This window comes from Lepidochelys olivacea (assembly GCF_965140295.1).
Source record: "Lepidochelys olivacea isolate rLepOli2 genome assembly, chromosome: 3".
Taxonomy (NCBI): Eukaryota; Metazoa; Chordata; order Testudines; family Cheloniidae; genus Lepidochelys; species Lepidochelys olivacea.
The window spans coordinates 203360754-203385390 of record NC_140413.1 but is presented as its reverse complement, the minus strand read 5'-3'; the positions used below and the strand labels follow the sequence as shown (position 1 = coordinate 203385390).

The 24637-nt window shown below is 40.9% G+C and overlaps 1 protein-coding gene across 2 annotated transcripts in view; it reads right to left on the bottom strand.

Annotated features, from left to right (window-relative positions):
• TMX4 (thioredoxin related transmembrane protein 4) overlaps window positions 1–24637 on the bottom strand; it is a 57518-nt gene that overhangs the window by 16755 nt on the left and 16126 nt on the right. For both annotated transcript variants that reach the window (XM_084622533.1, XM_084622534.1), the window contains exons 2-6: window positions 21282–21397; window positions 10574–10619; window positions 8816–8944; window positions 7011–7056; window positions 1966–2067 (exon numbers count right to left, since the gene is read on the bottom strand). In XM_084622533.1, coding sequence (XP_084478659.1) covers window positions 1966–2067; window positions 7011–7056; window positions 8816–8944; window positions 10574–10619; window positions 21282–21397 — 439 coding nt within the window. The remainder of the gene's footprint in view (window positions 1–1965; window positions 2068–7010; window positions 7057–8815; window positions 8945–10573; window positions 10620–21281; window positions 21398–24637) is intronic.

Sequence of the window (24637 nt, the reverse complement as noted above, 5' to 3'; positions counted from 1 at the left end):
TAACTTCCTTTCTCAGAGTAGAGAACTGGGAAATAAACTAAACCTCTACACAGGAAATGGTAAAGAGGAAAAAAAATAGCTCTCAAATTGTGAACAATCTATCCTAATAATCCTAATTAGATCCATTCTAATTCAGTATTGCTGCACCTTCTGTCACTTAGCTTTTGAGAAAGCCAAACAATACAGCAACATTTAAACCAGTAAGAGAACATATGTGCAGACTAGTTTAAAAAAGTAATACATTATAAAATTATATAATTGGGATTGGCAAGACAAGCGGAGCATAAAGAGACAGCTTTAAGTTTTTGAGGTCAGGCTTGACAAAGCCCTGGCTGGGATGATTTAATTGGGGATCAGTCCTGCTTTGAGCAGGGAGTTGGACTAGATGACCTCCTGAGGTCCCTACCAACCCTGATATTCTATGATTCTATGATCTTGAGAGAAAATCAGTGGTAAACAAAGAAGCACCATCATGAAGAGCCTTGGATACGAGGAAGAGAAGTTTGAATGAGATGGGAGCACCGTGAAGGAACTCAAACACAGGACCAAGATCAGAACTACGGGCAAGGAAGAGTGTTGCATGAACTGGAACTATGGAGAACGGAATGGAAAAAGTTGCAACCGTTTAAGCAAGAGATGACGTGGGCATGGACAAGAGTTTTAGCAATATGGATGCAGAGGAAGGAGTGGATTTTGAAGATTATGTATAAGTGACTGATTTGGCAAAACCCTAGGGGTGAGAAGGACAGAGAAAAGTCAAAGATTGCAAGTTTGAGAGGCTAAGGAAAAGAGGCTGACAAAATATGGGGGGAAGACTAGAGTTCAAAAAAATAAATTACTAATCTGTTTACATTTTAAAGACTGTATCTGAAGACTGGCTTCCTTGTTTAACTAGTATAACCCACTTTCTGCTCCTCCAGCTACTGCTGTTGACTGTGGTCACATAAGGCCTCCACTCAACTCTCCTTATTCAGGCAAATCTTCCACTGAGCGTTGTTTGAGTAATGAGTGCTCAGCAGGGCTCGAAGGGTATGTCTACATTGCACACACACAAAAAAGCTGCAGCAGTTCTTATCAGAGCCCAAGTCTACAGACTCAGGTTCACAAGGCTCACACTATGGTGCTAACAACAGCTGTATAGGTATTCCTGATCCAGCTGGAGTTTGGGCTCTGTTACCCAGAGTGGGAATGTGTCCCAAGAAAGCTTTGCTTACAGTAGTTTTCTCATGTTAGTGATGCCATCAGCAGGGTAAATGAATTCAGAACATTGCAGCTAGAGGAACTAATTTTAAAGATTTTTTGTCTAAAAGGTAAATATATTTGTAAGTGGTAAACTTTGTCATGAATGCGACCAATTTGGGGAATGGGAGCTAGTTCAGGGGCTGGTAGCAGGGTGCCTCTTATTCCTCCCATACAGAAAGTTTGGATGCAGCGGGTGAGGTGAGTTTGCGGAGTATCCCACAAAACAGCTGCTACCAACACCACAGAGGTAAGGAAGGTTCACAGAAGTGCCTTGATGCTATTTAGTATCAAGATCTTATTGTGACAGTACATGCAGCCATTAATGGGACATGTTTTCTTCTCTGCAACCCTATGAAGACAGTTTAGAGCCATTATACATACCATCAGGTTTCAGAGTAGTAGCCGTGTTAGTCTGTATTCGCAAAAAGAACAGGAGTACTTGTGGCACCTTAGAGACTAACAAATTTATTTGAGCATAAGTTTTCGTGAGCTACAGCTCACTTCACTGGATGCATTCAGTGGAATACTATGTACACATTGAAACAAACGTTTAATTTTAAGTATTACAAAAGAGCCCCCTTGTAGCCCTTCATTAAAAATAAAATACCCTTGCTGTTTCTTTTTCAGCAATTACTGTAAAGCAAGATCTCTAGATAATTTTTAAAGCAATGAGTTCACATTTGGCTGTAAAGAGGAAAATTAAAATGTAATACGCTTTCTTACCAAACCCAGGATCAGGCCAATCAACAAGGTGGCTAAAATGAAGATTGCATAAGAACCCCAGACATGAATTCCAAGAGTGCCTGTGAAGTAGCTGTGAATTTGCTGCAAATGGGAAAAAAACAGATTTAATATGCTCGTATTACACATATTTAGTACCCATTCTGTAAACTGTTCTTAAGTTAATTCCCAATTGAGACTTTTCATTCAACAGCCACTAATTACATTAAAAGAATCATCCCCCTTTGCCCTCACGCTCTTCCACACTATATTTAAGCTTACTGATACTGTAATTCTTATAAGACATATGATAGTGATAAAAATCAAACCATTTGTTTTCCTTATTTAATAATTCTACATGTAAAAGCTGTTTCAGGAAGGAAACTACAATTTTTCCTTCCTGTAATACTTGCAGTGACTAGTATTACAATATCAAATCTTCCTGAATTGAAATTTCATATTGGCTCCATCACTAATTTACAATGCAATTTCCACACTCCACTCATCATACTGGAAGGGACAGAGACAGGGCCTACACTTGTAAGAGGGCATACGCGCAAAAATATGTACCCAAGTTGTGCATGCACTTTTAAAGATAAACCTAATCCTTTATATTAAAGAAAGGAAAGCCATGTCATAAGGAAATAATTACATATAGTGATCTTCACATTACTGACTTGAATCTTTTTCACGCTCTTCCCTAGGTCCTGTAGCACACAGTCCTGTGACATCTACTTTTGCTCAGAAATCGGGTAGCAAGAGGACAATATTAACAAATTTAAGGCTTCAGATTATCTTAATGATCTGATCCCTGTGCTCAGCACTATCATGCAGATCCATTAGTGTTAGCAATGTTAGGGGCCCTAGTAAAACAAATAAAACTTCATTACGTAATCTGTGCAAATCTGCAACAATTAGTATCACAAGGATGTTTACAATTCAGGGAACTTCTACCCCAATTTCTAATCAACTTAAGAACTAAAATATGGCTTCAGACCCCTAGTCATTGCCCTGTCTCAAACACTGGCTGGAAGGTACAAGAAACCCAAGAATACACAGATGTAGGATAATCTACTGCCCTCAAGAGAAAGTCTCCTCCTAATCCCTTATAGTTTAGATTGGCTTTAATGCATGAAATAAAAGGTTTTATATTCCTTCTGAAACCTCTCTTTTTAAAAAAATATTCCGTAAATTCTGGATATTCTTGTTATCCATCCAAGTGTCCAATGCCACTTGCACAATGCACTGATGCACAACAGTGTGCAAGTCATTTAACCACTGAATCTTAAAAGTGCCCTCCTGTAAAATGGCATAGAAAAGATTTGCACCTACTAGGAAAGGAACGAGAAGGAGCAATAAGCTATGCCATTCACTGTTCCATCCAAGGGAACAACTAAAGAGTAGCTCAACCTACCTGCGTGGAATTCAGCTGCTCAGCTTCCCGTCCCTTCAGTTCAATCTTTTAATTTGCTGCAAAGCCGACTTTTCTGCCTCCCTTCTTTAGGGGCTGCAAGTTACCCTGCTATATGTGGCCTCTCCTTCATAGGAAGCTGAAGCCCACTGCTTGTGCTCTAGTGACACATTTATGAGCAGCTCTATACTTCATTAAAAATGCATGCTTGATAGAGCATTCTGATCAACCTAGTTTTTGCCTGATTAATAGAAAGCAAGTACCATGGGACTTAGTGAAATCAAGGATTCTGTTATCTTCAACCTTTTAGAAAAAACCTGGGTTGTTCACAATACCATGTGCATTAGGCTCACAGGGAGGAAAGACTCGTGTTTCTCTATGCCGATGTAAGTGTGTGTGTGTATTTGTGGACTGGTTTCTTCCATCTCATCTTCTAAAAGGTGCTCTTTAAGCAATATTCCCATCTGCCATCACCTGCCTTCCCACCCAGGCACAGGATTTAAGAATTTGCCACCTCCTTACTCACCTACCAAATTGGTGGGGAGGTAGAGACTGGCAGGGGCTCAGAATTTCTCCTAGTAGCTCTACTGGGGAAGAGACTCTGGGGAGCATGTGGTTGTGTGAAGATTCCACCCCACTGTCCTTTCTGGTGAAAGTTATTTAGGTAGATGCCAGTGGACAGAAGCAAGAACTAAAGATGGGCACTCTGGCAACCAGTGGCTGATCAGAAAGGGCAGTAAAGAACATAGCTGAGGTATGGGGATTGCTGTGGGAAGGACCATGGATGATCTGAGCAGTTTTCTATCATTTAATTTATATTTTCGAAGACTACATTCAAACAAGTCTCAAAATTTAATTTAAAAAAACACTGTCTACCCCATTTCTTCATTTGCATTTATCCAAAGGATAATAAAAGGGACTCTGGACTCCTTGCCATTATTCAGCATTACAAAAGTTATCACCCATATCCCAAACAACTTCATCAATTTGCAAATAAACCCAGAGTATTCAAAACTTCAAATCCAGCACAAAATTCCCACCATGCCTTAAATCCTTCCCCTACACATCTAATCCATACATAATTCTCCTCCTCAAAGGCCCAAACAGATGGACATGCCTTGAACTTCAATAAATTCAGGCTATTTCAGAATGACCCCGGACGTAGGTGAGAGGATGAAATCCAAAGATGAGGGGCCCTCATCATGGAGGACACCTTGGTACAGCTCCATCTGTTACATCAAGGAGACTACAGTTTGAACGTCCCCAATAATGGCAGTTGTGACAGTACTGGCAGTTGTGAAGCAAACAAGCCACAGACCATTAGAGCTTCCTAGGTCAAAACATACTTTAATCTCCACCCAGAAGCCAAACAGCAACTATTGCAGATTACAAAGTAGAGATGTCATGTGACCTCATAAGACCTTTCACTCAAGCAGGCAGCTGCCTTCTTCAGGGTTGCAGCTTCTGAATAGCCTTAAAACGTAGCCTCATACTACACTATCCTGGATTTAAAAGATGTTTTAATGTCTAAAATTTCATAAAACCAGATTCTCCAACTTTTATATTGAACCTTCAGTCAGGTAATTTGGCCTATAGTGAATAACTAAAATGAGCCATCCAGTTCCTAAAAGTACTTAAAGGCACTCCTCTGAGCTGAGGACAACTGAGGACACATTGAAAGTTTCTAAACTAAATCTTTTCAGAGGAGATATTCCAAAAATAAATGTTAAGACTTCCCCAGAAGTGAAGAATCTCATTATTCAAATCCGTACCTATAAGAAGTCAGATTTAAATAACGTAATCTTAAGAAAAACATTTATCTGGCTAGACACCAAGCATGAAAAATTCTAGGCGGAAGACTTTTTTTTAAAATGACCCTAGAAAGATGGAACAGTCTAAAATAGGCATATACTAGAAAACTATTTCTAACATTAACAGTGTCACTAATAGAATTCCAAATTCATTTCTATTTTCTTTTTCAAGGTTTTTTTACTTGTATAAATAAGAACGTCAGAACACAAGAACGGCCCTAATGGGTCAGACAAAAGGTCCATCTAGTCCGGTATCCTGTCTTTCAACAGTGGCCAGTGCCCCAGAGGGAGTGAACAGAACAGGTAATCATCAAGTGATCAATCCCCAGTCGCTCATTCCCAGCTTCTGGCAAACAGAGGCTATGGACACCATTCCTGACCATCCTTGCTAATAGCCATTGATGGACCTGTCCTCCATGAATTTATCTAGTTCTTTTTTGAACCCTGTTATGGTCTTGGCCTTCATAACATCATCTGGCAAGGAGTTCCACAGGTTGCCTGTGCATTGTGGGAAGAAATACTTCCTTTTGTTTTAAACCTGTTGCTTATTAATTTCATTTGGTGAACCCTAGTTCTTGTGTTATGATTTGTTTATACTGTTGATTTGTTTATTCCTTAGATTTGTTTATACTGACTACACAGCTCCTAGTCTGTCAGTCATTCTGAGGAGGGCTGCTTTTTCTTTATTGGATTCCAACCCTTATTAATATTTCAGCAGTACATTCTATAAATCTACTTCATATGACTATTCAAGGCAATGAACTGAGGGACAAAGCAGCAAAAGGCCACTATATCCACAACAGGTCAAATAGTAGAAATACACAGCAGCTGAAGGATTAAGGGGATGTCCTGCTCAGAATGTGTGATACCCTTGCAAAAGACCGTACAATTCTGGAATGCTTATTCTGACAAATAAAAGGGAATTATTCTAGCAACATAAAAATTACTGAGGATACATTTAGAATGTTGTGCTTACTTCTGACCACCTTATTTTAAAAAGGGCATTACAGAAATGGAGAAAACACAGTATGGGGCAGCCAGAGAGTTTGAAATAGGTTAGTAGTTAGATGTGACAAGTCTAAATGGTTCCAAAAAAGGCTATAAGTTACAACAGAAAAAAGGACAAGAAATTCTAAATTTGAACTTGGGTCTTCTCTCATAGTTATATGGAAGTGATACTCCCAGCTTTGTATGATTAGAGAAAGATACGACACTAAAACAAGCTCATGTATAAAGCAATTCTTTCAGGCCGTGGTGCAGAGGGCCAACACAAGACCTTCCACAGACAAAGCAGTCTCTCAGACTTTAAGGTTAGAATGGACTATCATGATCATCCAAGTCTGATCTCCTGAACACTGCAGGCCACAGAACCTCATCTATCAACCCCTGAAATATAAATATTAAGAAGAGAATCATCTAGAGAATATGATGGCATCCTACCTCCACTGTGAATGCAAAATATATTCTGCAATATGGTAGTAATCAGACTATAACAACTCCAAGTACCAGTACAGAATTAATTTTAGGCTGGCTCATTTTATTAGGGCTGCTAACCAATATTAAGATAACACTGAGCAGAGAGTACCCTTTGGCATTGATCATAATCTTATCTATAGCCTTAAAATGTCATTTTTGGCAAACAATTAATTAGCCAAGCACAATTTCTGCCTTCAGTTACAAGGACACAGGAATACATCAAGGGCATAGCCAGCCACAATAAGAAAAACGTAAGTTATGTATAAGGCTGTCAAATATCTGTTTAAACATTGTTTGACACACTTTTTCCTCAGATCTTAAATGCTGTAATAGCGAATAGTGTTACTTACCCTGATACATCCAGAGAGATGAAAAAGACCTGCCATTCCATGCATCCTAAGAAAGAAAGGGGATTAAGAGTTTGATGCACGACATACTGTACAAATTGAATGAAAACTGATGGAAGAGATGGATGTAAAATTTACAACATCCATCACATCCAGCCGTTCACATCTTCAAAGAGAAACTTATATTGCACATTAGTGAACGTAGGGTGAAAGTCATCCCACCTGCACTTAGCCTGAGGTAAACCAAGTTGTGTAGAGGACACTAAGTAGAGGCTTGGGAGAAGAAATTCAGACAGACACAGCTGTCCACAGCCACTACTTCATTCAATAGGCCAGAAGAGCCACTACCTGCCTTTTTATAACCCCCATGCAGGGCAGAGTCATGGATCCTGTGGTTCTTCACCAGCCCAGCCTCCAACAGACAGTGTAACAGGAGAGGCTCCTTATACCTGTAGAATCCCTAGAGCCTTCCCAGCAAAAAAAGGCTGGGGCCCTCGACACCTCACTTGACTTTCACTCATGATGACTAAAGGACTCTCTTACTTGCAGGTCCAACACAAATCTCTGATTCATTGTTTCATCACCATCTCTAACGGGAAAAGTGTGGTTTTCACTTAAAGCAAACCCTATGTAAATGCAGCAGGTTACCGGAAAATACCTTATTCTAGCACTACGCTTTACCTCCCACCATTCAGCAACAAAGTATGGGAAAACTGCACGTTGATGTATGTGCTAGTCACTTAATGACAGAGATTTTTAGTGAGTCAAAATGGCCCATGTGACCAGAAGTCATTATATGGCAGACCTGCATAACAAAGCAGTTTCATTCCAGTACTCAGTGGACATAAAACTGCCATTCCTGTTAATAATAATGCTGAGCAGTTATGCTTTTCACCTTCCAAGAACTCTCTGTATTTAAAACATATAAATCTTAAAGATGTCAAGGACTGAACAGGCATGGAAAATAAACCGCTCACACACCAAAGGGTCAGGGCTGAGGCACCAGAGCAGGGTAGATTGCCAATACCTATGCTATGCTTCTCCAGTGAACAAGGACTTCAGTCTTTAATGCTATCAGTCTAGCACAGAGGTGGGCAAACTACGGCCCGCAGGCAACGTCTGGCCCGCAGGACCATCCTGCCCAGCCCCTGAGCTCCTGGCCCATGAGGCTAGCCCCCGACCCCTCCCCCGCAGTTCCCCTCCTGCTCCGCCATGCAGGCAGCGGGGCTGCGAGCTCCCACCACTCCGAGCGGCATGGTAAGGGTGCGGCGGTGCACGCATGGCGGTAGGGGGACAGGGAGCGGTTGGGGTGGGGAGTCCCAGAGGGCAGTGAGGGGACAGGGAGCAGTTGGATGGGGCGGAGGTTCTGGGGCGGTCAAGGGTTGGGGAACAGGGTTGGATAGGGCGTGGGAATCCCGGGGGCCTGTCAGGGGGCAGGAGTGTGGATAGGTCAGGGCAGTCAGGGGACAGGGGGGGTTGGATAGGAAGTGGGATCCCAGGGAGCGGTTTGGGGCAGGGGTCCCAGAAGGGGACAGTCAGGGGACAAAGAGCGAGGGGGGGGGCGGGCGGCGCGTTGGATGGGTCGAGGGTTCTGAGGGGTGCAGTCAGGGGAAGTGGGAGGGGGGCAAATAGGAGGCAGGGACCAGGCTATTTGGGGGGGCACAGCCTTCCCTACCCAGCCCTCCATACAGTTTTTCACTCGGGTGTGGCCCTCGGGCCAAAAAGAGTTTGCCCACCCCTTGTCTAGCACCGTTTATTAGCAACATCAAAAGCCAGTTATTTTTAAGGTAAAATTATACGGCAGTTACATTAGAGAAGAGGGGGATTTCCACCCAGCTACAGGCTCTACGGCTTCCCATTTTTTCTCTAGGACATAGCCTTGAAGGTCCTCTGACGTCCTTGATCCGCGGTATCTGCGAAACACTCCATCCTTCGCACTGAGGAGCACAGACACATAGTGATTACAATGATGCCCCTTATTAGAAGAAACTGCCCCCTACAGCCAAAGTGAATTACCCATCATCAGAGGTGTTGGTGCCACTTACGAAGTTTGAACTGCACACCAACGAAGAGACCCTTGATGGTAAATTAAGGTTCCAAAAAAATTATGAATACTTCAATTCATGAACTCTTGCAAACTAAACAATCCCGAGGGATTAAACCTATTTTTAAAAGAAATATACCCACATATACACACCATTAAGGCAGCGATTTTCTGAGAAACCTAAAAAAGTTGGGATTCCAAATCTCATTCAAATTCAATAGAATTCAGGCACCTGACTTGCTCAGGCTCCTTTGAAATAGCCTTCAGTGTTTTTGTTTTTTTGTTAAATTAGTTTACTGTAATAGACCTAACTGTGTGACATATTATTTATGTGCATTTATTTGAAGGATTCTTACAACATAATGGAGCGGAAGGATGAGGGGGTGTACACCTTACAATTTCTCCCCTGAATGTTTTAAATTATGTTACGCATAAACAAGGAATTTACAGACACTATTTTTCTTGGAAACAACTTCTGGTGAGGAATTTTCCCTGTGTTATCACAGACAAAAGTTTTAGCCCAAAGCTTGAATTAAATTTCAGACAATTAGTGTGTTCTCTTTGTCCATTCATACCCCCATTCTGCTTTCAATTATACCAGTTTAAGACCAGTTACAAGCAGAATTTGGAATACACACACACAGTATATGCACACATTAGATAGAGTTATTTTTAAGGTCCATACATTTTAAAACAATCTAGTAATAAAAAATCCAGTACTATATATATATGCAGTGCAAGTAAGTTATTGTTGAGATGAAAACCCAGACTTCAGTTTCCTGATATGTTTGAATTTGCAACCTTAATGTTATTAACATTCCTATTCTTCCTGCTCAAATAATTCCCTTCGGACTTCACGATTACATAATTTTTCCAAGAAAATTCTCACTTTGAGATGATATGGTCATAATAAATCTCGACTCAAAATGAAAATTCCAAGGAAAACCACAAGCAAGTAAGAACAGAGGAAAATCTTTGTGCAAATTTAAACTATAGCACTGGTTGGTAATAATGCAATTAAAATTGTCTTTAGACTAAGAAATAGCTGATTTAATTCATATTAATCTGAACTACATATGCATAGCAAGGCTATTTTGTCTTGGAACAAAAAAAACTGTTTTTAAAAGATATTTTAAGCTCTAAAATTTATTTCTTCAATTTAAAAAAAACCTGTACTTAGCTATCCGGGGATCTCGGTGCTTATCCCATGAATTAAAACACAAAGCAGACAGACATAGGACTACTTATAGCTATAACCACTCATCCCACACCCTCCAACAGCCTTAGCAGAGAAGGAAAATAAACTGCAAGTCTTGTTCTTAGCCACTGCAACAGCTAATGCTCTGGGGAAGGTGAGGAGAATTATGTTACATAACATATGCCAGAATTATGTTCAACAGGTGGTGGCTATCAATAACAGTATGTAAGAAATAATTTTAATTTGCATCTGTTCACAGGCTCTGCATGATGCTTCATCTGTATGGAAACTGACAGCTTTGATTCCTGTATGATACAGACTTACTGGTAAATAGTAGGAAGTGTGGTAACAAAAAAACGGCCACTCAAACCTGGTGGAGAGAAAAAAAAAATACAAATCACATTTGTTCAGTTCAGCTTTTGAAAAATAAATTTCTATTTCTATTTTCTAAAGATACCTATAAACATTTGTCTTTTCAGAACAAAATGTGAACATGAATGGGGTTATCACATTTCTAATAAAATGTTTAGTTGTTTTATTCTAGAGAATACTGCAGTAAATCCATGACAACGCTATTCAATATAAAATATTGTCTAGCATAAAGGCAAAAAACTTAAAAACTGTTACTTACCTTATGGTAACTGATTCGTTGAGAAGTTTTGTCTGTTTGGATCCCACTCTAGGTGTGGGCATGTAAGATCAGAATCTTTGAAAAGCAGCATCAGTTGAGCTGTGCCTACAACGTTCATGTGCTGGCCCCCTGCCAAGGGCATAAAGTGCAGAGTGGTTGCAACTGTCCCTCAGTTCACTTGCTAATTCAGAATCAGTTAACAAACGCTCCAAAAAAAGCAGAGAGAGAGTGGGTGGGGGGGATCCGGCTGATGACAACCACTCAAGATTACTAGTTACTAGAAGTTAAGTAAATGGAGGTTACTTACCTATAACAGGAAATTCTTAGAGATATGTAATTCCTATCTGTACCCAACACACACCATGAACCTGAGTCTGGCATTTTTTGCCAGCAATATCTGTTGGCCCACGCACGTGCTGTAGCTCTCTCTGTGCTCCAAACTGGTGATCTGGGCAGATGCCTCTCCAGTTTCCCCTTCTTATTGCAGTCCAAACAAAATGCACCGCAGGGGATGGAGGGCAGGTAATTGAATAGGTTTAGGGACTACAAATCTCAAAGAACCTTTCGTTACAGGTAAGTAATCTCCATTTCTTCGAGTGAAGGTCTCTGTGTATTCCACATATGGCAGATTATCAAACAGTAGTCAGACGGGGGAGGGTGTGCGGACGCAGAAGTAACAGCTGTCCCCACAGCTGCATCCACAGATGACTGGACCAGAGAGTAACGTCTCATGAAGGTATACAAAGGCTCCAAGTAGCTACCCTACATATCTCTGGGAGGGGTACACCTCTCAGAGATGCAGCCGAAGTAGCTTGCGCTCCAGTGGAATGAGCCCTCACCCACTCCGAAGGAGGAACACAAGCTAGTTGGTAACAAAGCAATGCAATCCAAGATCCATTTTGAAAGTCTCTGGGCCAATACAGCTTGATTACTCAGCTATGGAAATAAATACTTTACGCATCTTTCTAACATCCTTTGTTCTTTGCAGATAAAAGACCAAAGCCCTTTTATCCAGATAATGCAGCCATCTTCCCTCATATGAGGCATGTGGTGTAGGGAAAAAAAAAAAACAATGGTAAGTGGATGAAAGGGGACTCGTATGAAACTTGGAAACTATTTTAGGTATGCATCTGGGGTGGGGTCACAATGAGAACTTTTCGTTACATTCTCCATGAGATGTTTGCTGAGTCTCAGTTTCCAACCCTCATGAGGGAGGAGAAGGGCAGATGTTGCGCCTGGCAGAAACGTTAGCCTCACCCAAGCAAAAGAGGCAGCATTGATGTTCATCGCTTACCAAAAAGGAGGGAGACCATAAAACACAGGTTTTGAACTCTGGGACCCTGGGCATAATCCCAGACATCTTGAGGAGAAAAAGCCCCCGGGCGGGGAAGAAATGGGGGAAGCTATCTAACTATACTATGTTGGACTATACTATAAAGACTACTAAAGTTACTAAAATTACTAAAAAAAACTAACTATATGCAGTATCTTACAGCTATGACCCAGGAAAAAAGGTGCTGAGGACACAGAAGATTCCAACTCAGACCTTGCGGCAGTAAGAAGGAACTGGACAGGTGTCAGTTTCATGCCCACAGTTCAGAGCACAAGGAGAGCTGCAGTGCACGTGCGTGCCAATGGACACTGCTTGCAAAGAAAATTCTGGACTCAGGCAGATGGCACACACATGTATCCCATATGCAGAATATGCATACGAACCATCACTCGAAGAAGAATCATTTGTTCTTAATATTCATCCACGGGGATCCCTCTCTCCAGGTGACTGATGAGCAATGCCCTTATGGAAGGTGGGATTGCGCAATCCAAACTGCCAGTAAGAAAAGTGATTTTAACACTGTCCTACCAAATCTGGCACCTGATCTTGCAACCAAGTGTTTAAACAAAAATAAGGGGATTACCCAAAGTGGCTATCTTGCAGATCTCTGATATGGGGATGTTTCTAAAGCATGCAGAGGAGAGACTGTGGTCTAGTGGAATGAGCTTTGATGCTTGGAGGAAAAAGCGTTCAAGCCATGCGATAGATACACTGGGTAGTCCAGTTAGATAGTCTCTACAAAGAAGTGGCCTACCCCTTAGAAGCACTACTTTTGGCAACAAATACAGGGAACTTGCCTAAAGGACTTTGTTCTCTCAAAATATTATAACAAGACTCTGAAAAGATCCAAAGTGTGAGGTTTTGTTTCCCCTGGGGACAAATGGTGTTTTGGAATGAAAGCAGAGAGATCAACAGACTGATTTAAACGGAAATCTGACAATTTTGGTAATAATATTTTAGAGGGGATCTCAACATCACCTTATCTCTGTGGAATGTTGTATGAGGATCATCAGCCACAAGGCTTGTAATTCACTCACCTTCTGGCTGATGTAACAATAAAAAAAGGTCATCTAAAGAGTAAGGTGGTGTAAATTATTCACGAGAAATTCAAAAAGAGATTCCATGATGCTTGCAAGGACAATATTAAGATCCCACATCTGAGGGGGCTCTTTGGTGGGTAAGTATGAAAACTACAAAAACCTTTAGATATCTGGGGTGAAGAAGAGAGAACACAACTGCATAGGATGCCATGAATAAACAGCTGCAAGGTGGACCTGAATGGAACTAAATAAAAGTTGAGAGTGTTTCAAATGTAGAGTACAAATCAAGAATTTTAGGTCTGGGAGCCTCCAATATGTCAAGGTTGTGCTGTGCTACCCAAATATTGAAAATCGTTTCCACTCAGAGGAGTACTTTATAATTGTAAATCGCTTTCTGCTTGGCAGGAGGATTTGTTGGACTTACAGTGAATCTGTCAGTAGCAGTCAACTGGACAATATCCAGGCTACCAGGTGTAGCAATTTTACTTCTAGGTGAAGTACTTTATATTGGTTCTGTGATCTGTCTGGACAGTTTGGAAGTGCGATTGGAAGCTGAATAGAAGGAGACTAAGATCTATCAACCAGAATTTTCTTTGCCAATATGGCACTATCAAGATAAGTACAGATACATCCTGTCTGATTTTCCATATCACGCAGGTTATCAGAAAGATCAGTGGAGAAACACACAAGACTGTGATTCCACAGCATGATACAGACATCTTTCAAGGATCACAGGCTCATGAATCCTCTGAAGCAAAAAAGACCACACACTATTTTCTTTGGTGGCAAACAAGACTATAATACAATTCCCCATGGATGTTTTTATAAAAGGTATGATCTAGGAATTATTTGGGGGAAATTGTATGGCTTATGTTACACCACAGGTCTGCCTAGATTATCACAATGGTCTCTTTTGGCCTTAGAATCTATAAATCTGTGAAATACAGGCATGATGATGAAGCTCTTCAGAGATCATTTGTTGTTGCTGATGGCTTTCCTACTTGAGAAGTCTGTTACATTGTTACTGGCTCCTGGGAAATGAAGAGCTATTAGGGCTATCCTGTATTGTTGACACCATGTCCATAATTTCATTGCCTCCAGACACTGGAGTGATGAACAAGTATCTCCGTAGTTATTTACTGTGGAGTCTGTGAGAACCCATACAGTGGAATTCTATAAAACAAGCACAGCAACCTCCTCTATCATAAGGTCAGCTGGCACTATTAATGCTGCTATTATTGGTGCCTGTGTCAATGCTAGCAATTGCCAACATTGTCAGGTGCAGGCCCCATAAAGGTCTGAGCCAGAAGTTAAGCTCATGTCACTTGCCCCATCATATGAGTGGTCTTAATGCTCTATCCCAAGAGGAGAGCAAAGGTTTAAGCTTCTTTGGGAATGAGAAGATTGGCATGAGGAATGATGTTCTGACCTCCTTTGTTTTAAGGAGGAGATACTACTGGTCTTGGTGCAAGCCCATACAGCCGGGGGGGGACAGTGTTCGACAATCTCAGATCCTTATCAGACAGTGTTGGGGCAGATCTTTTGCAGGTATCAACCGCAAGGGTTGCAAACTGGCTATCAGGGGCACCAGCAGACTGGGATTTAGAAGCGACTAGTCCCATATTGGAAATTGATGTCCATTCTTCATTACTGAGGCTCCTCTCTCCAACTGCTGAAAAACATACTGAGTGTTTCTGGCTTTCTTGTTTTGGCTGAAAAGATCAGCAAATCAAGCAGCAGCCTAGTATGTGGCTCTAGCCAAGACAAAAAAAGGCAGTGGTTTTGACAGTCTGTGACGGCAAGGGTTTTGTCGCCAGAGGAACACAGGTTTGAAGCCCTAATGCTTCAAATTTGTTATTTTAGGATTATGATATCGGCACAAAGTACCATGGAGAAATTAATTTTTTTTTAAAGGAGGAATTTTGTTTGGAAATTAACCTTAACCAGGTGAAGATAGGAAAGGAAAACTTCTGCTATGTGTAGCGGACAGACACCGCTTCTTCGGTCTCACTGCCATGGGTCGTAAGAGGGAACCAAGGGACTTGTGGCCACTCTGCCCTTTATGCCCTGAAGTGGAGGAGTGTAAGTACATGTATAGCACAGACAAAGCCCAACAGAGATGTCTACTCATTCAAAGATTCAGACCTTGTACACGTCAGGGACATGTGCTTCTAGAGTGGGATCCACATGAATAAATACTTCAAGAAGAAATTACTGATTCTGTTATCTTTAAACTTCACTATCATTCATTTATGTATGTAAATATTCATTAATTCAGGCACGCAACTTCACACAGGTCTATAAAATTTTGCTAGAAGGCAGCCTGGCAGGAAGCCAGGGACAGTAGCAAGGGGCCCTAAATGCCAGTCAGAAGGTACAGGGTCTTATGTGTAAATGCCAACTCACTTGTATATACCCCAGGCTTAAGGATCAAGCCTCTGCATCCCCACAACTCCCTGCTCTCAACAAAGAAGGTATTTGGAGAGGCATTTTGCTTGGTTTATTCTTAGCCAGCACTTTGGATTTTAAAAACATGGATTTTTTTTTTTAGGACTTGTTAAATGATGCTTAAAATAAGGATTCTATGACTCTTGCATTACCCTAGACCAAAATCTGTGTTAAAAATGAGATGCTAAATGGATCAATCAGAAGTGAAAATTCAAATACCCAAAAAGCCCTTCAAAATTGTTGCAGTAAGAGGGAATCAGAGTAATCTCATATTAATCAGCCAAGACACGGCACTGGATTAAGAACCTGCTGCTTATTTCACCTCTGTAACGCAAGACCAAAAAAAAAAAAAGAAGAAGAAGAAGTGGGAGGGGAACAGAGGAAGGAAAAGCAATTAGATTAAATAAAGAAGAAACAATGTGAGATTTAAAGCTATGTATTACTTGTTAACGAGGGATCTAATTCAACCTGTAGCACATCAGAACTTTTAAAATATAATCACCGAAATGGCACTTTGTCATCACTGCACATTTTTTGATTTTCCAAGTTTCATTAGATCAGCTGGAAACTTCTACCTAGCAGTACTTAACTCCTGGTGTTTCCATCGCCAGCATCCTTAATGGAACTTATACCTCTCCGTCATGCTTAGTAATACCATTTTTTTCTTACATGTAACTGGTGTCGAAACAGATATTAACTTTTTTACATCAGTTGCCAGATATTCTGTTTTATCATTTTAGATGAGATCAAATAAAATCCCATAGTGCTAGAGAAAATATTTTTCAAAATCATAACAATGAATTAAACCACTGATATGTCAAATTATTCTACACCACCATTTTCATTACATCTGCATAGTAACAGTTCCCATTATAGTTGTATACATTTCTAGAACAAAAGCACAGCCATACTGGGACAGACAGATGGTCCAGCTAGCCCAGTATCCTGTCTTTTGACAGTGGCCAATGCCAGATAATTCAAAGGGAATGAAAAGGAAAGGGCAATTTTAAGTAATCCATCCCTGTCATCCAGTCCCAGCTTCTGGCAGTCAGGGGCTTAGCGTTACCTAGAGCATGGGGTTGCATCCCTGACCATGCTGGCTAATAGCCCTTGATGGACCTATCCTCCATGAACTTAGCTACTTCTTTTTTTGAAAACAGATACACTTTTGGCCTGTACAACATCTCCTGGCTACGAGTTCCATAGGTTGACTGTGTGTTGTGTGAAGAAGTATTTCCTTTTGTTTCTTTTAAACCTGCAGCTTATTAAATTTCATTGGGTGACCCCTGGTTCTTGTGTTATATGAAGGGGTAAATAATACTTCCTTAGTCACTTTCTACACACCATTCATGATTTTATAGACCTCTACCACATCCCCCCCTTAATCATCTCTTTTCTAAGATGAACAGTCCCAGGCTTTTTAAGCTCTCCTCATATGGAAGCTGCTCCATACCCTTAATCATTTTTGTTGCCCTTTTTTGTACCTATTTCATTTCTAATGGATGTTTTTAGAGATGGGGCAATCAGGCCTGCACACGATATTCAAGCTGTGGATATTCAAGCCCTGGATTTATATAGTGGCATTACTGTAATTACTATCTTATTATCTATCCCTTTCCTAATGGTTCCTAACATTTTTTGACTGCAGCTGCACATTGAGTGGATATTTTCAGAAAACTATCCATAATGACTCCACTTTCTTGAGTAGTAACAGCTAATGTTGACCCCATCATTTTGTATGTTTTCCAATCTGCATTACTTTACATTTATCAACACTGAACTTCAGTTGCCATTTTGTTGCCCAGTCACCCAGTTTTGAAATATCCCTTTGTAACTCTTCACAGTCTGCTTTGGACTTAGCTATCTTAAGTAATTTTGTATCAACTGCAAACTTTGCCCTTCACTGTTTCCACTTTTTCCAAATCATTTATGAATATGTTGAATAGCACTGGTCCCAGTAACGATCCATGGGGGACACTGCTATTTACCTCTCTCCAGTCTGCAAACTGACCATTTATCCCTACCCTTTGTTTCCTTTCAGTTACTGATGCACGGGAGGACCCTCCCTCTTATCCCATGACTCCTTACTTTGCTTAAGAGCCTTTGGTGAGGGCCCTTTGTCAAAGGCTTTCTGAAAGTCCAAGTACACTGTACCCACTAGATCACCCTTGTCCATGTTTGTTGACCCCCTCCAAGAATTCTAATAGATTGGTGGGCATAATTTCCCTTATAAAAGCCATGTTGACTCTTCCCCTACATATTGTGTTCATCTATGTGTCTGATAATTCTGTTCTTTACTATAGTTGCAACCAATTTGCCTGGTACTGAAATTAGGATTGCCTATAATTGTGAAGATTGCCTCTGGAGCATTGTTTAAAAATTAGCATCGCGTTAGCTATCCTCCAGCCATCTGCACAGAAGATGTAAGTGATAGCTTACATATCACAATTAGTAATTTCACATTTTCTTTCCTTCTGAGCTGTTGGGTGATTTATTACTGTTTAATTTATCAATCATTAATTTAAGGAGCATTTGGTCCTGGTGATTTATTACTGTTTAATTTATCAATCTGTTCCAAAATCACCCCTACTGACACCTCAATCTGGGACAGTTCCTCAGATTTGTCACCTCTGACAAATGCAGAGAATTCTTTGACTGACGCAAAGAATTCATTTAGCTTCTTCGCAAAGTCTTTTTTTTCCTTGAGTGCTCATTAAGCATCTCAATCATTCAGTGGCCCCACTGATTGTTTGGCAGTCTTCCTACTTCTGATGTACTTTAAAAAAATTGCTGTTAGTTTGTGTGTTTTGTTAGCTGCTCTTCATATCTTATTTTTTGGCTTGCCTAACTATGCTTTTACACGGGACTTGCCAGAATTTATGCTCCTTTCCATTTTCCTCAGTTTGACTTCCAATTTTTAAAGGGTTCCTTTTTGCCTCTAACCGTTTCTTTTACTTTCTTGTTCAGCCATGGTGGCATTTTTCTGGTCCTCTTACTTTTTTTTTTTTTAATTTGGGGTATACATTTAACTTGGGGTATATATGAAATTTAATTTCTACTGTATATATTAATCCTTCACTGTTCATGGAGGCTACCATCATCCCAGGAGACATGCATAAGGCATTCATGCAGTACATTTATTAAGTTTGTAATGAATGACATGACCATTAATGTGTCTACTTTTCAAAGGCACAAATGGCAGCTAGGTGCCTAATTCCCATTGACCAGTGAGAGTTAGGCACCTAAAAACCATTTAGGCCTTTGAAAGTCTCCCTCACTATCCCTAAGTATTCCCATCCCTATCCAATTACCCAGTCCATCTGAATGGAGACTTTTAGGGAGAGCAAGGCAAGGACATGGAAAAAAATTTTCCCCACCTGTTGATTACAACCAAGTTCACACTTCCAACAATGATCTTTCCCAGCACATACCTTCTAGCCAAGAACTGAAGCGGGCAAAGCCCCAGCATGATTGCCCCTATGGTTGAAAAATACTTCAACTTAGGTTACAACCAAAAATGGACTAAACTCAAGTAACCTTAACAGGTCCCCTTGCAAAAAACTTTTTAGAGCACAAAAAACATGGAAGCCTATGGTCAACTGAATTGCCACATAGGGCACACTGTAATTGTAAACTTACCTACTACAAGAAAAATCAGATGATAAACCAGAGAGCCAAAACCACTTAGGCTTTTTGAAAATCCTACCAGTAATTTTTAGGTTATTTATCAGAAAGACTAATTCTTTGAAATTTTCCCAAACAGTTCTGCTTGTCACAGCCTTATTTTTGAAAGAATCATTTTCTTAAAAAAATCATATGCTTCACATAAGTGCCTGTAGGCCCTAATAAAGATCAAAGTCCCATTGTTTTAGCATGGTACAAACACAAAAGAGCTTAAAATTTAATGCGCATTGGAAGGTCAGGCTCACAATGGAACACTGGTTGCAATCTTAATGTTGATATTGCAATAGTTAGGAGCTCATTGTTTCTTTAATATGAGGAAGCAGAGGTTCGTTTTAATTAAGGTCTTGCCCATGAGAAAGGAAGAACTGTTTTCAAACTCATCCCTTTATTAATCAGGTAACGATTTGTGCATTCGCTAACTGAAGAACCCATACCGGTACCTTTTGAATTTCAGAGAATTTTGGTGTTCCTCCAACTTTCTAATAATACAACTCACAAGCACACACTGAGCCCTTACGAACAGCCGGTATTCTTTGTCCTTGAGATTAGAGTTCAGCTTCACAGGTACAGAAAAATTAAGTCTGAACTTGTTAAAATTAACAGTATGGAATTAACTTAATTGCAGTATCACCTGCACTTGAGAAATAAACCCATAAAGTATGTACGCACTTCCACGGTTTGATAAAGCAAAATCATCAGCCATGGTTTTCTGATTTGGATGTATCTGGAACTTCCTCCCACTTTTATCACAAATCATTACTATAATTAAGCTTAGCATATTTTTTTTATTTCAGTGGATGACACTGATGTTTATTTTAAAGCCTTTTTATTGTCATCAATATAAATTTTCATAGTTGTGGGAAATTGGGGGGCGGGGGGGACAGGCAGTAATTATTTAAAAGGTAAATGTTGAGATTCAAAAAGTAGAAACTGTATAACCATTAAACCACAAAGTATCCTTAAGTCAAATGCTAATAATGGTTGTCAAACAGCATTTTTCTTTGCCCATCTGTAAAGTTTCAATCATCATCAGTGGAAATATTTTTTCCTAGGTTTATAAGTCTACAGTGAAATTGACGTTTACCGACATTTACTGATAAAAATCTAATCTTTCCAAGCCTAACTATAATAAACTTCATCCCTCTGCAGCTAGGATAGAATTGTAAAAATATTGCATTTATCTGCATGTACATAAAAAACTAACAAAACTTTTTTTTTGTTTCAAAATGTTACATATCTGTGTCAGACTCATTCAAAAAACACACCGAAGCCAAGAAATAGCCTATTTGAAAGTATAATTTATAGAACAAGTTTATAAAAGCTTTTTTCTATTCATACTTCATTTAAAAGAAACAAATTAAACTGGTCCTTTAAAAGTACTTAAAAGCATTACTATAGCTAGATAATACAATAAAGCAATAAAGCAGCCAGCTAATAGAGAGAGTTTATAAAAATTTCCATTTAGCTTGAGCAGACTTCAAGATTGTTTCCCCAACTAGAATAATCCATGGTTTTCAATCTCCTTGTTCCCCCAACCATTACTACCAGGCAGTGGAAATATCTCAGTCAACTAAGAGCCTTCCATGGCAGAAGTAGATCAACACTGTAGGTAGACACTTTTATGGGATGTCCGCTGCAGACGGCACTACAGCAGAGGACCCACGCTGATCCTTCGTTTGGAAGATAGAAACACTATGCTGTTAAATTCAAAAATGCAAGCAGCACAAAGAAATGGAAGGAAATAACATTTCTTTTGATTAAATAAGCTCATTTTTCTGAGTTGGCCAATTTTTCAGTTGCCCCAGTAAAATGGAATATTTTCCCAGTAGCTAAGAGTTACACAGGTTCGAGTGTTCCTTTTAAATACCTATATATAGTGCTCATTTCATAGCTTACCTGGTTCTTGAGTGACATCCACTTTTCCTACGGTGGTATCTAGATGTTCACTTTCTTTTGCAAAATTCTCCCATGCTGCTTCAATCTGTTGGCAGGCTGGACACCAAGGGGCATAGCTAAGAACAGAGAAGAATGTATTAGTTTAATATACACACACAAATTGTTTTTTAAATCAAGATTTCAAGAAAATGCACATCTGATACAATGGAAATATAAAAGTACTAGCCACAGATAAGTAGACACTTTTTCTAATTTTCTCTTAAAACTACTGGATTAGGAAAAAAAAATCATGAAATCCCAACCAGTTTTCTATAAATCCATAGGGATTTTTTTAAGTTGTTTAAACAATTCACAAGTTCGAAAAGATCAGCTTTTCCAAATCCTTCACAATGCAGCACAAATAACTCCATTTACACACAAAATTGATTTTCATGGAAGCTGTAAAAAGTTACTGAAGCGAGGTGTATCTTCAAAAATTATGTCCTAAAGACAACATTCTACATCACCTTCATACATCTCAGGCCCTCCTCTAAATTACATTGACTCTAATTTGTTAAAAGAACAGGAATACTTGTGGCACCTTAGAAACTAAAATTTATTAGAGTATAAGCTTTCGTGGGCTACAGCCCACTTCATCGGATGCATAGAATGGAATATAGTATATATATGGAATAGTATATATGTAGATATATATATACTCATACAGAGAAGGTGGAAGTTGACATACAAACTGTAAGAGGCTAATTAGTTAAGATGAGCTATTATCAGTGGGAGAAAAGAAAAAAAAACTTGAGTGGTAATAATCAAGATGGCCCATTTAGACAGTTGACAAGAAGGTGTGAGGATACTTAACTTAGGTCATGTCTACACTACGAAAGTACTCCGATTTTACAGAAGTCAATTTTTGGGAACAGATTTTATAAAGTTGAGTGCACGCATCCACACTAAGCACATTAATTCAGCGGTGTGTGTCCACAGTACCCTGGCAAGTGTCGACATTCCGAGCGGTGCACTGTAGGTAGTTATCCCACAGTTCCCGCAGTCCCCGCTGCCCACTGGAATTCTGGACTGAGCTCCCAATGCCTGATGGGTTCAAACATTTGTTGCGGGTGGTTATGGGTAAATGTTGTCAGTCAACCCTCCCTCCCTCCGTGAAAGCAACAGCAGACAACTATTTCGTGTCCTTTTCCCTGGATTGCCCAAGCAGACGCCACAGCGCAGCAAGCATGGAGTCCGTTCAGCTCACCGCAGCAGTTATGACCATTGTAAACACCTCGTGCATTATCGTGCAGTTTATGCAGAACTAGCACCTGAAAAACCAGGCGACGAGGCGATGGCAGTGTGGTGATGAGGACATGAACACAGATTTCTCTAAAACCGCGATCCCCAGCAATTTGGAGATCATGGTGTTACTGGGGCAGGCTCATGCCGTGGAACGCTGATTCTGGGCCCGGGAAACAAGCACAGACTGGTGGGACTGCATAGAGTTGCAGGTTTGAGATGATTCCCAGTGGCTCCAAAACTTTTGCATGTGTAAGAGCACTTTCATGGAACTTTGTGACTTGCCTTCCCCTGCTCTGAAGCGCAGGAAAACCAAGATGAGAGCAGCCCTCACAGTTCACAAGCGAGTGGCAATAGCCCTGTGGAATCTTGCAACGCCAGACAGCTACAGGTCAGTCGGTAATCAATTTGGAGTAGGCAAATCTATTGTGGGGGTTGCTGTGATGCAAGTAGCCCACGCAATCATTGAGCTGCTGCTATCAAAGGTAGTGACTCTGGGAAACGTGCAGGTCATAGTGGATGGCTTTGCTGCAATGGGATTCCCTGACTGTGGTGGGGCGAAAGACGGAACACATATCCCTATCTTGGGACCGGACCACCAGGGCAGCCAGTATATAAACCGCAAGGGGTACTTTTCAATGGTGCTGCAAGCACTGGTGGATCACAAGGGACGTTTCACCAACATCAACGTGGGATGGCTGGGAAAGGTTCATGACGCTCGCATCTTCAGGATCTCTAGTCTGTTTAAACGGCTGCAGGAAGGGATTTACTTCCCAGACCAGAAAATAACTGTTGGGGAAGTTGAAATGCCTAAAGTGATCCTTGGGGACCCAGCCTACCCCTTACTGCCCTGGCTCATGAAGCTGTACACAGGCACCCTGGACAATAGTAAGGAGCTGTTCAACTATAGGCTGAGCAAGTGCAGAATGGTGGTAGAGAGTGCATTTGGACGTTTAAGGGGTCGCTGGCGCAGTTTACTAACTCGCTCAGACCTCAGCAAAACCAATATTCCCATTGTTATTGCTGCTTGCAGTGTGCTCCACAATCTCTGAGAGAGTAAGGGGGAGACGTTTATGGCAGGGTGGGAGGTTGATGCAAATCGCTTGGCCACTGAATATGCACAGCCAGACACCAGGGCAGTTAGAAGAGCACAGCAGGAAGCACTGCGCATCAGAGAAGCTTTGAAAACCAGTTTCAAGACTGGCCAGGGTACTGTGTTATCCTTCTGTTTTTTTCTCCTTGATGAAAACCCGCCCCCTTGGTTGACTCTAAATTCCCTGTAAGCCACGCGCCCGCCCCGCTTTGAACACAGCTTGCTTGCAAAGGAAATAAAGTCACTGTCATTTAAAAAACATGTATTCTTTATTAATTGATTATAAAAATAGGGAGACAACTCACAAGGTAGCCTGGGTGGGGTGTGGGAGGAGGGAAGGAAAAGGCCACTTTAAAACTTCTTGAATGGCAGCCTTCTGTTGCTTGGGCTGCCCACTGGGGTGGAGTGGTTGGGTGCCTGGAGCGCCCGCCCCGCGTTCTTGGGCATCTGGGTGAGGAGGCAATGGAACTTGGGGAGGAGGGAGGGTGGGCGGTTAAACAGGGGCAGCAGCGGCAGTCTGTGATCCTGCTGCCATTCATGAACCTCCACCAGACGCCAGAACATGTCCATTTGATCCCGCAGTACCCCAGTGTTGACTCATGCCTTCTCTGATCTTCCTGCCGCCACCTCTCCTCACGTTCATCAGCCACTTTCCTGTACTCTGTTATTGTGTCCCTCCACACATTCTGCTGAGCTCTGTCAGTGCCGGACGACTGCATGAGCTCAGAGAACATGTCACCGCGCATGCGTTTTTTTCGCCGCCTTATCTGAGATAACCTTTGGGACGGAGGAGGGAGGCTTGAAACATTTGCAGCTGCTGGAGGAAAAAAAGGGAGTGAAGTATTTTAAAAGATACATTTTACAGAACAATGGCTATACTCTTTCACGGTGAACAACACTATTCACATTACATAGCCCATGTGATTTTGGTACAAGGTCGCATTTTGTATCTTATATTGAGTGCCTGCAGCTTTGGTGTTAG